This window comes from Balaenoptera borealis, assembly GCF_965194805.1.
Source record: "Balaenoptera borealis genome assembly, chromosome: 15".
Lineage (NCBI taxonomy): Eukaryota > Metazoa > Chordata > Mammalia > Artiodactyla > Balaenopteridae > Balaenoptera > Balaenoptera borealis.
In genome coordinates, this window is record NC_138871.1 from 71476031 (window position 1) to 71488156 (window position 12126).

Here is a 12126-nt window from a genome sequence, read left to right on the forward strand (position 1 = left end):
GATGTAAACCAACCCAAAAGGAAGAGAGAGGCAAGTCTCCAAGGGGAAGGGGAGGAGAGCTTCCCAGTGGGGCAAGTGTAAAGGGCACTGAGGTTGTAATGGCCTGATCCTCACGTGGTCCTCTCTGGCCTGTGTCACACCCCTGGCCCCAGATGACTCTCAAGACTGAAGAAACTTTAAATAGAAGTGGTTGCTGGTGAACCTTGTCTACATGTTTCTATTTAAAGTCTGAATAGCTCTCAAGGCAAGCTTAGGCTCTAGATAGTACAATGAGGGGAAAGGAGGAAAATGCCTCTTAGTTAAGTTGGAGAGCAGGGAAGTATGCTGAGGCCCTTCAGTGAAGTCAGGTTCATGGGAACTCAGCAGCAGAAGCCTTTCAGGATTTCATTATTACACTATTAATACAGACAACAGGTGCTTAAAGTTTTCTAGCTGGAAGTCACAGTAGCCTTTAGGTTATAAAACAACTATAGAGAGACATACTTATAACATATCCCCTCAATTTAGCCTTTAGTATTAGTACAGGGCTGGGAGAGGGAATCTACCACATGTCAATCAATAGCTGAGATTTGCATACGGATATAAAATTTCCAGAAAAAAAATTATGGCTTTAGTGTTGGGATAGAATAGAAATATAGAGAAAATTGAAACAGATTTAATATTTACTTTTTAAGTGCTCTTATAAGAGTCACTTTGTTTTTTTCAGAATATAAAAGTTGAAAATGTTGATATACTCATGAAATTGTCATATTTGATACATTTAGAAGGGTGAAGGTCCAGGGAAAAACAAAAAAATCAGGACGGGAAAAAAAAACCCTCTTCCTGTTCTTAATTCTTTCCTGCCTCCCTACAATATACAGTAGGTGATTATGGCGGACTTCGGTAACACCAAGCCTTCAGCAGTCTTAACATATACTGATGAGTAAAAAGGGGGGACAAAACAAATACTTTCAGTTCTGCTCATTTCCCCTTCTCTTGGCTGACAGTGGTGAAAGTTACTGCCCTTCCAACTATACTGAACACAATAATATGGCAAGCACAAACCAGAAATAAAGAAAATGCTTATTAGCACAATGAAATGTGCTTTGGAGCCAACTTTACCCAAATAGCCACTTTTGAATTGAAACAAAGCCCAGAAAATGTTTTTGGACTATTCATCATGAAATGCCTGTAGAACATGCTGCAGAAGTTCCAACGCCTGTCATTATCTCAGCTGCCCAATAAACACTACATGGAGCTTTGCCAACTAGGGTAAAAGTAAACGCCTGTGAAATAGTTAAAAAAGAAACTGCCCTATGTGTCATCTAGTCAAAGGGAACAAATGAATAAGCAAGGCTACCTCCAATAAAAACCGTGTTATGAAATAAGTTCTTTGTAAAATGTTGAAATTTTAAGTTAGAGGCCACAATATCTAGCATTACTAAAAGTCACATCAGCCATACTTTGCCATAATCTCTATTTTCCTAAGAGAAAACAAACTAAAATATCCCAAACCAGCTTAAATAATTGATTTGATATATAGTATAAATATATTCTAGTATAGTGTACGTCATTTGATTTATACTATATTTCTTTTAAATATAAAATAATTCAAGTAGTAAAATCACATTTAAGTCAAATATAACTTTAATGAATTTTAAAAACTTTTAAAGAGTAAATTTTATTAATTAAAACTCAAATTGATTCTCCTATCAATCTTTAAACAATATAAAGTTTGTTTTACTCACCTCTCTAGCCACATTGCTTGTTTTCACTTCCTGTATAACTGTGCCGAAGATGATATAATCAACAACATCCTTTGGGACACTGGTCCGATGCAACAAACCCCTGCCAGCAGAAGTCCAAAGCAAAGAAACATTTCATACATTCAAGGTAGTGCCATAGATCATCACATAAAGCACTACAGTTAACTTTGGTTAAAAGGTTAACTTTGGATTTAAGAGTAGAGATTGTATCTTTTCCTTAATTTGACAAGCATGTGGCACCTTATCAAATAAATTAAAGTCTAATTTAAAAAGTCAACCTTTGATGCTCAATTGGCAATGAGAAGTTAAATAGGAAGAATCATAAATAATTTGGAATATAATCTATAAAAATTTTAAATCACTATGTTGTACCCCTGAAACTAATATAAGATTATAAATCAACTATACCCCAATAAAAAAATTAAAAAAAAAATAATTTGAAATAGGATAAAACAGATACATAAACCAGAGTTTTCAGTCAAAAATCAAAGAGGGGGCTCCCCTGGTGGTGCAGTGGTTAGGACTCCGAGCTCCCAATGCAGCGGGCCCAGGTTCGATCCCTGGTCAGGGAACTAGATCCCACATGCATGCTGCAACCAAGAGTTTTTGCATGCAACAACTAAGGAGCCCACCTGCTGCAACTAAGACCTGGTGCAACCAAATAAATAAAAAAATATTTCTTTAAAAAAAGAAGAAAAGAGAAACAAACAGAAAATTAAAGAGTAAAATCCCAGTTATGTTAAATTTAAATTTGAAATATCAATATAAACACAATTTAAATAACATATATTTTTCTAGTTCTGATCACTGATAGAGACTAGAAGCAATAACACTCCAGTAGGAATGAGCACATCTTGAACTCAGACTTAGTTTCTAAATGCCATTTACTAGCAAAGGTATTAACTTTTTTAAAAAATTAATTAATTAATTATTTTTGGTTGCATTGGGTCTCTGTTGCTGTGTGCGGGCTTTCTCTAGTTGCAGCGAGCGGGGGCTACTGTTCGTTGCGGTGCGCAGGCTTCTCATTGCGGTGGCTTCTCTTGTTGCAGAGCATGGGCTCTAGGCACGTGGGTTTCAGTAGTTGTGGCTCGCGGGCTTCAGTAGTTGTGGCTCGCGGGCTTCAGTAGTTGTGGCTCGCGGGCTCTAGAGCACAGACTCAGTAGTTGTGGCACATGAGCCTTGTTGCTCCGCAGCATGTGGGATCTTCCCGGACCAGGGCTCGAACCCGTGTCCCCTGCATTGGCAGGCGGGTTCTTAACCACTGTGACACCAGGGAAGCCCTAAAGGTATTAACTTTTTAAAAAACGACTGAGGCCAGGTCTAAGGCAAGAAAAGTACAAAATGAACCTCTCTGATCTTTTTTGTGCCAAAAATAAGAAAGCACTCAAACATTAGTGGGACCATAGCAAAAACAGGAACAAGGGTGTACACATTTGACAAAATTCATCAAACTATATACTTAAAAATATGTGCATTTTATTGTATGCAAATTACACTCAAAAAACAATATTATACTAACAAACAAAAGGGCCATAGGAGCCAACTTGAAGGAACTCCCACAGATAAACTATGGGATAATCTGAGCTTCAAAAAGAACAGTGACCAAGCTTGGCTTTAACACAATTAATAAATAAAAATTCGTAAGTCTACATCACTTAAAAAAAAAAAAAGGAAAGCTGATCTTTACAGAAAAATACCAACCAATAAATATAGGAGGAATAAAAGAATGATCAAAGTCATAATTTTGTAATCTCTAATATAATAGCTAATCCAGGCAAAAATTATCAATGAATGCTAAGACCATTTGGTCAAAGGTTGTTGGGGAACAAGATGTTTACATGCTGTTAAGATATCACTTTACAGGTGACTTACTAATTGCAAAGGAAAAAAATACACCTTTATAATCAAGAGATCTAGTGGTCTGATCACCATGACCGAGTGGTTAGATTTAACATTACACATCATGCGCCTCTTAACATGATGCAATACCCATGCACTTTACCTATGAAGCATTCTTACCAAAAAATGTTTAACCTGAATCTAATCAAGCTTAGAGATCTAACTTCCAGTTTATAGGAAATTCAGAGGAAAGTTAAATATTACTACGAAGAAACACCCAGAATGTGGGACATTCTACAGGCCAGCTGGCCTGGTCTTTTCAAAAAGTCACTGTCATCGGGGGTGGAGTGGAGGGATGTCCTAAATTAAAAGAGACCAAAGAGACATGTTCATTTGTAATATGAACTTTGACCAGGTCCTGGTTTGGAAAAAAAAAAAATTAAAAGAAAGGACATTCTTGGAACAAGTGAGGGGGATGTGACTATGAACTGGATATTAGAAGTTATCATACAATCATTATCATCCTAGCTATGGTAATGGTATTGTGGATAACAGAGAAGGTCCTCATTCTTAGGAGTACTAGCTGAAGAATTTAAGGCTGAAGTATCAAGATGCCTGAAACAATGTCAAATGCTTCAAACCATAAGCTATAGAAAACATGGCAAAATAATAACACTTATTAATGCTAAGTGAGGGGTATTTAGGGGTTCACTTTCAATTTTATTGTATAGTTGACATTTTTTAATTCAGAAAGTTGAGGAAAAACCTGTAAATCTCCAGCCTGGGACCATAATCAGAAATAGCACCATTATCAGGAACAGGAAAGTAAGCTGGCTTCAGGGAAAAGATAATTTTTATTTTTTACACACTGAGCTTGAGATACCTAAGAAAAGAGGTCAGATTTAGAGATTTGGAAGTCCTCTACATAAAAAAATAAAGATTAAGTAGATGAGATTTTTAGGGAAAAGCATGCATACAGAGAAATGCAAAGTTCTAAGGACTAAAACTTACAAAATACCTTTAAAAAAGAGATAGAAGAAGGGATCCAGTTTTTTAAGAAGTAGAAAAGAATCAGTCAGAAAATGGAAGGAAAATCGTAATGGTGTAACATGAAGTCAAAGGAAGACAGTTTCAAGTACAGCTGACAGTGTCAAATGCTATAGAAGACAAAGTCATTGAGGTCTGAGAAAAAAATGGTGCGTTTAGTGATTACACAGTCATTATTAAGAGAAGATTCCAAAGTATAGTTACTGTAGAGCAATGGGAATGGAAGCAATTATGGGATTAAGGAGAATAAATGGATAGTAAGAAAAGAAAAGCAACTGCTGCTTTCATTCATTCTTAAAGGCTGGCAGGAAGAGAACAAACAGAACAAGATGGGCAGAAAGGTGCAAAGAAGGGTTTTTTCAAACTATGAAAGACCTGTAGCTGCTTGAAGACACAAAGGCAAAGCATCAATGAATGATAATGCCTTACATGTTGACTCTCATCAAATTATTCTTCCATCTCAATCTCATGCAACCACATCTAATTTTACATTTTTATTTGGTTTGCACAGGAACCTTCAGGTCTCATTCTAGGCTTTTTTCTAGATAAATAACCACATCCCCATCCCACCAGGGATACCAAAATCTGAGGATGCTCATGTCCCTTAAATAAAATGGCATAGTACAGTTGGTCCTCTGTATACACAGGTTCTGCCTCTGTATTTACATAATTTGTTCAGCTATCCTCGTACAGTATGACGTTTCTAAGATAATCATCAAATATATGTATTGTATTTAGCCTGATCAATGTAGGACTAGCCTGATCAATCTAGCCCTACATTGTTTACAACCGGCAGCTAGCTACAGTACTCATTAAGGAATACTGTCAATGCCAAGAAATAGTCAAGCCTACAAAATAAAGGTCGCTGACATTCACCAGCTGCTTGAATTTGTGTAGCACATATGGCTAAAATGAAGAATAAATGAATCTTGTAAAATCTACTGTTTTTTCTCACCACATAAAAGTTAACATATCTTAGATATGGAAATTCTATTAAACATGCTATTTCAAGTGTAAAAACTGGAGAAAAGTACTTTTAATGAAATAAGAACTAAAATGAAACTGCATTTACTTACGAAAGCGCTGCTCTAGCCAAATCATGTGGCATCAGGTCTTTATATCTGGGGAAAGAAAATAATTTAAACCAAAAGCCTAGAGCTTTAATAAAAAATGTTTTTCATTCTGTTTGAAATACCTAAAGAAATAATCTAACATATGCTGCTATAAATGCACTTAACATCATTCCAAATGAAGAAATAGTGTGACTTTGCTATTTGTCATCCTTAAAAATCTGGCAAGCCTTGACTCCTTTTGAGCTGGCTAAGAACGAACAAGAATCTTGCCCACTGTCTTACTGTTCAGCATGACACATGTTAAATATTTAACATTTAATATTTTATTTAATAAAATATTTTTATTTAAACCCCACCTTTTAAGTTCTCCTTTATTTTATTTTTAAAAAATTCATTATTTATTTTGTGATGTCTCAAGGGACATGAGCAATACATTAGGACTTTTAAGAAAATTTTGTTTTGAAGTAATTTGAGGTTTACAAAGAATTGGACAGATAGAACAGAGTTCCTGTATACTCTTTACCCTGCTTCCTCTAAAGCTAATCTTACATAACCATGATGTACTTGTCAAAACTAAGAAATTAATACTGGCACAATACAATTCACTAAGCTACTAACTTTATCTGGACCTCACAAGTTTTTCCACTAATGCCCTTTTACTGGTCTGTTCCAGTAAAAGGGCATTATGCATTTTGTTGTCATGCTTCCTTAATCTATGCATTTTGTTGTCATGCTTCCTTAATCTATGCATTTTGTTGTCATGCTTCTATGCATTTTGTTGTCATGCTTCCTTAATCTCCTCCAATCAATGACAGTTTCTCAGTCTTCCCTTATCTTTCTTGACCTTGACACTTGGAAGACGGGGGTTATGGATTTGAGGGAAGTGTATCACAGAGGTAAAAGTGCCTTCCCATTGCTTCTTATCAGAGTGTACGTGATAGCAACATGACTTATTACTGGTGATGTTAACTTGACCACTTGGTTAAAGTATGGTTTTCTTCACTATTTTTCCCTTTTTGAACTCAATTTGTTAGAAATGAGTCACTACTCTGGCCCTTACTCAAGGGGAGAAGAATTAAGCTCTACTTCCTAGTGGAAAAAGTAACAAAGAAATTATGGACATATGTTAAAATCATCACAGTAGTTAATAAATACTTGAGGGGAGAGAGTTGAGGCTATGCAGTTATCTTGTTTCTTCTTAACATTTCTCACCCACTAATTTTAGCATTCATTCGTAGATCTTGGTTGCAGCAATTATTCCTGTGGTGTTCTAATGGTGATTTATTTATTTATTTTCCTCATTCCTTCTGTATTTATTAACCGAAATTTTTCTTTAAGAAAGATTTGTCCTTTCTCTTTTATTTTTTATTCAATCATTTATTTATATCAGATTGAACTCACAGATATCTGATGTATTCTTTGGGTTATGGTATAATACCATCATAACTTATTAATTAAATTGTTCCAGGTTTTGTCATTGAAAGTTATTTTAGGTTGGTCCTCTTTTTTTTTTTTTTTGGCAGAGCCGCATGGCTTGCAAGATCTTAGTTGCCTGACCAGGGATTGAACCCGGGTCCCTGGCAATGGAAGCACCAAGTCCTAACCACTGGACTGCCAGGGAATTCCCAGTCCTGTGTCCTATTGACATGCTCCATTTTTTTAAAGCACTTCTTTACTTTCTGGCACTCCGAAATGCTCCAGGTGCATCTTGTATTTTTTTTTGGCCCAGACCTAGTCATTCTTCTAGGAAGCCTGGTTCCTTCTACTGAAGAATGGGTATTTAGAAACCAAGAAGTGGATGTGAACTCTGTGTGTCTATTTAAATTTAAAAAATAAATTCCCTTTAAGTCAAAGATTTAACCATTGGATTATATAAGAATATTCATTCTTTAAATTCCTAAAAATTATAACCTAAAAAATCCAAAAATGTTTTTACTTTTACTCTGAATCACAGAAGAATCATCAGTAGTTTTAAAAATCTTTCATAGGTAAAACCAGTTCCCTCAAATTTAGAGCAGAATAACTTGGGAAAAAGTTGTGTGTCAATTTTAAAATGTCTGAACCATAATTAGTTAGCATTTTACAATCTTTATTCCCATGCTCCTATACCCCTCTCTACCAGGATGCCTGATAGACTCCCAAATGTCACTGCTGGAGTACTTCTAGGAGTGCTTCCAAAGCGCTTTCTACCTCTAAGAAAAACCTGGTCTTTCAAATATCACTCAAGTTGAAAGCAAAGCTTCTTCAAATTAAACAGAAAAAGATCTTTTTCTACCTAGAAAATGATCTACTATTATAGAAGACTCATTTGTCGCCTCAATCATAAGATTAATAATATGACTTAACTATTTGTCTTCTCTATAAATTCTTCCTTCTATATTATTTTTTGGTCACTTTTGTTCTATACATGAATATTGCCTTAAAATTTTTATTCTTTCTTCTCTATTAACTGTATTTTCTTACATTACTCAACGCTCTTCTCTGTGTCACTAAATTACTCATGAACTTTATCTTCTTTCTCAATTAGGATCCTAAATTAAACTAAAACACAATAATAAAACACAACAAAAGGAATAAACCCTATGCTAATGTGCTGAATATCTCAAACTTCACGCAAATACCAATTATCAAAGCAAATGTTTAAATAATGTAAGTAAATAATATAGTTGAGCGTGTTTGTATTTTTTTTAACAGCTAGTAAAACAGTTGGAATCAAACTTCTACACAGTATACAAACAGCCCTTACAAAAAAATGGTCTTCCTAGCCAAGAACTTTCTTCTCTTGATGGAACTTTCTTTTCCTACCCTGTTACTGCGGAGTACAAGGAGGATCCCCTCTCATCACTTCTCTGCTGCTAAAGCTTCAGATTCTCACTCTTACTGCTGTTGTGTCAGTACAGGAAAGTTATAATACTATATTGAGAGAAGAGGGTGAATGAAGAAACTTCACCAGCATTCACTTATATAAGAAAATACTCTCTAGGTTCTAAACTATCGTTTAAAAACGAACGTTTGTGTATGTATGCGCGCGCACACACACACAGGTCTGTATCTTCCACTAACGGTGGCATTATACACACTGCTCTGAACCTTGCTTTTTACACCTAACATATCTTCAAGATCTTCCCATATTAGTACAGAAAGGTCTCGTTATTTTTAGCAGATGCCTGACATTCCCTAGCAATGTTTTTTTTTTTTTTTAATTAATTTATTTATTTATTTATTTTTGGCTATGTTGGGTCTTCGTTTCTGTGCGAGGGCTTTCTCTAGTTGCGGCGAGTGAGGGCCACTCTTCATCGCGGTGCGCGGGCCTCTCACTATCGCGGCCTCTCTTGTTGTGGAGCACAGGCTCCAGACGCGCAGGCTCAGTAGTTGTGGCTCACGGGCCTAGTTGCTCCGCGGCATGTGGGATCTTCCCAGACCAGGGCTCAAACCCGCGTCCCCTGCATTAGCAGGCAGACTCTCAACCACTGCGCCACCAGGGAAGCCCCCTAGCAATGTTTTTAAGTTAGTAACTGCTAGTTCAAAATACGAACAATAAAACAATCTAAACAGAATAGAACCAATGTTTCATTTAGTTTGCACCTAGTTCCCAATGTCCATCGTCAACTTTTGGACAGCCTGGGCCTCACTTGGGGACAAAAAAGGAGGAGGAAAGTCTAGGGAGAATAGCAGTTTGGTTCTGGGGAACTTGGGGGCTGGTCTAGGATCATTCTTTTATTTATTTATTTTTTTTAAATAAATTTATTTATTTATTTATTTATTTATTTTTGGCTGTGTTGGGTCTTCGTTTCTGTGCAAGGGCTTTCTCTAGTTGCGGCGAGCAGGGGACACTCTTCATCGCGGTGCGCGGGCCTCTCACTATCGCAGCCTCTCTTGTTGCAGAGCACAGGCTCCAGACACGCAGGCTCAGTAGTTGTGGCTCACGGGCCCAGTTGCTCCGCGGCATGTGGGATCTTCCCAGACCAGGGCTCGAACCCGTGTCCCCTGCATTGGCAGGCGGATTCTCAACCACTGCACTACCAGGGAAGCCCTAGGATCATTCTTTTATTTTTTTTTTTAAATTAATTAATTTATTTATTTATTATATTTATTTTTGGCTGTGTTGGGTCTTCATTTCTGTGCGAGGGTTTTCTCCAGTTGCGGAGAGCAGGGGCCACTCTTCATCACAGTGCGCGGGCCTGTCAGTGTCGCGGCCTCTCCCGTTGCGGAGCACAGGCTCCAGACGCGCAGGCTCAGTAGCTGTAGCTCACGGGCTTAGTTGCTCCGCGGCATGTGGGATCTTCCCAGACCAGGGCTCGAACCCGTGTCCCCTGCACTGGCAGGCGGATTCTCAACCACTGCGCCACCAGGGAAGCCCCCTAGGATCATACTTATTCCATATATTTGGGGTTGTGCTGTACCAGGGTTTGGACCAGTCCATCAACTCCAATTCTGATAATTTCCAGGAAACCAAAGCCATAGATTAAAGGCCCTTCAGAATGCCCATGGGCCCACATTCTCCATATTCAAACTGCTGAAGAGGCACAGAAACAACATACAGTACTTATCTTCAGATAAGGAAAGGACATCTCTGTTAGAAGCAAACTATCTGGTCCCACACTAGGTTTTTAAAATATGACTGGTTCAAAAAAAAAAAAAAAAATATGACTGGTTCAATCTAACACTACATGAGGCTTACTCAGGAGAAAGAATAAAAAACAAATTTTGTCACATTATTTCACCACTGGCTTGACTTATTCTGTATTAATTTCATGAAAATGTTTTTCATATATTAGTCCACTAGCAATAGTATTACCTACTGGGTTACACTGACAAAGATCCCTTTTGAAAGTGCCTTAAAAAAAGGAATAAATAAAGTACATGGGGTGGTGGATGTGTTAATTAACTCGACTGTGGTAATCATTTCACAATATGTGTATGTATATATATATATATATATATATATATATATATAAAATCATCACATTGAATACCTTAAAAAAAATCACTGTGTACAACCTAAATATATACAGTTTTTATTTGTTAACCACACCTCAATACAGCTGGAGAGAAAAAAGAAAAAGACAGAAAGAACATGTAACAAAATCATTTCATACTTACGAAGTGCCTGACAGCAAAAATGGAGTGCGGACACCATCCACCACCACAATGTTCCTTACATTGGGTTTGGCTAAGGTTTGCTTCGATTTCGTCTGGACAGCTTTCAGAGAAAGTTCAAAGAACAATTAACTAAAATATATGAAGTCAGGGATTTCCCTGGCAGTCCAGTGGTTAAGACTTCACTTTCCAATGCAGGGGGTGCGGGTTTGATCCCTGGTCAGGGAGCTATGATCCCACATGCCTCGGGGACAAAAAAAAACCAAAAACATAAAACAGAAGCAGTATTGTAACAAATTTGATAAACACTTTAAAAATGGTCCACATCAAAAAAATCTTAAAAAAATAAAATAAAATATATGAAGACAAATGACTTTTTACATTTTTAAAGACAGACATTCTAAGAAGAATTATATCATTCAATGCCAAGCTGCATTTGTCATTTACCAAACCACTTGAACTAAAAAAAAAAAAAAAAAAAAAGGATTAAGAAATTAACTAGCATTTACAAATTTCAAAAAAATACTTAAGGTAAATACAGAGATTATACCTAATGATAAGGTTGTTTATGCCATTAACAAATTGTTTTTTGTTTTTTTTTAATCAAATGTTTGACAATCTATTCCACTGAAAGCAACCAATTAAGTCTGCCCTTAATATTAGAAGTTACAATGACTGATATCGTTTAGTCTTCATATAGCTTAATATTCTTGCTTTTCTATGTAGAAATAAAGGCATTTGGTTGGTGACTACTGCCATTCTACAAAAACCCAGCATGCTTCCTGAATTCTGGCTCAATTTGTCTAGTTATTTTCTAACATCAAAAGAGCAACCTTGGGGTTTCCCTGGTGGCGCAGTGGTTAGGAATCCGCCTGCCAATGCAGGGGACATGGGTTCGAGCCCTGGTCTGGGAAGATCTCACATGCTGCGAAGCAACTAAGCCCGTGCACCACAACTACTGAGCCCGCGCGCCTACAGCCCACGAGCCACAATTACTGAAGCCCGTGCTCTGCAATAAGAGAAGCCACCGCAATGAGAAGCCCATGCACCGCAACAAAGAGTAGCCCCCACTCACCGCAACTAGAGAAAGCCCGTGAGCAGCAACAAAGACCCAACGCAGCCAAAAATAAACATATAAAATAAATTTTTAAAAAAGAGAGCAAACTTTCTCTAATGTTTTAATTAAAAAATAAAACATGAACATATCCTAGTGGTTAAAAGAAAAATAAACATAACTAAAATATGGAGAGTAAAACTAAAGTTCCCTCTTTATGTCTTCTGCTGCCATGTAATTTCCTTCCCAGAGGTAGATACTGCTAATT

General features: G+C 36.9%; 1 protein-coding gene across 3 annotated transcripts in view; it reads right to left on the reverse strand.

Annotated features, from left to right (window-relative positions):
- HADHB (hydroxyacyl-CoA dehydrogenase trifunctional multienzyme complex subunit beta) overlaps positions 1–12126 on the reverse strand; it is a 38240-nt gene that overhangs the window by 12504 nt on the left and 13610 nt on the right. For all 3 annotated transcript variants that reach the window (XM_082356914.1, XM_082356912.1, XM_082356913.1), the window contains exons 4-6: positions 10808–10907; positions 5708–5752; positions 1728–1827 (exon numbers count right to left, since the gene is read on the reverse strand). In XM_082356914.1, the coding sequence (XP_082213040.1) occupies positions 1728–1827; positions 5708–5752; positions 10808–10907 (245 nt within the window). The remainder of the gene's footprint in view (positions 1–1727; positions 1828–5707; positions 5753–10807; positions 10908–12126) is intronic.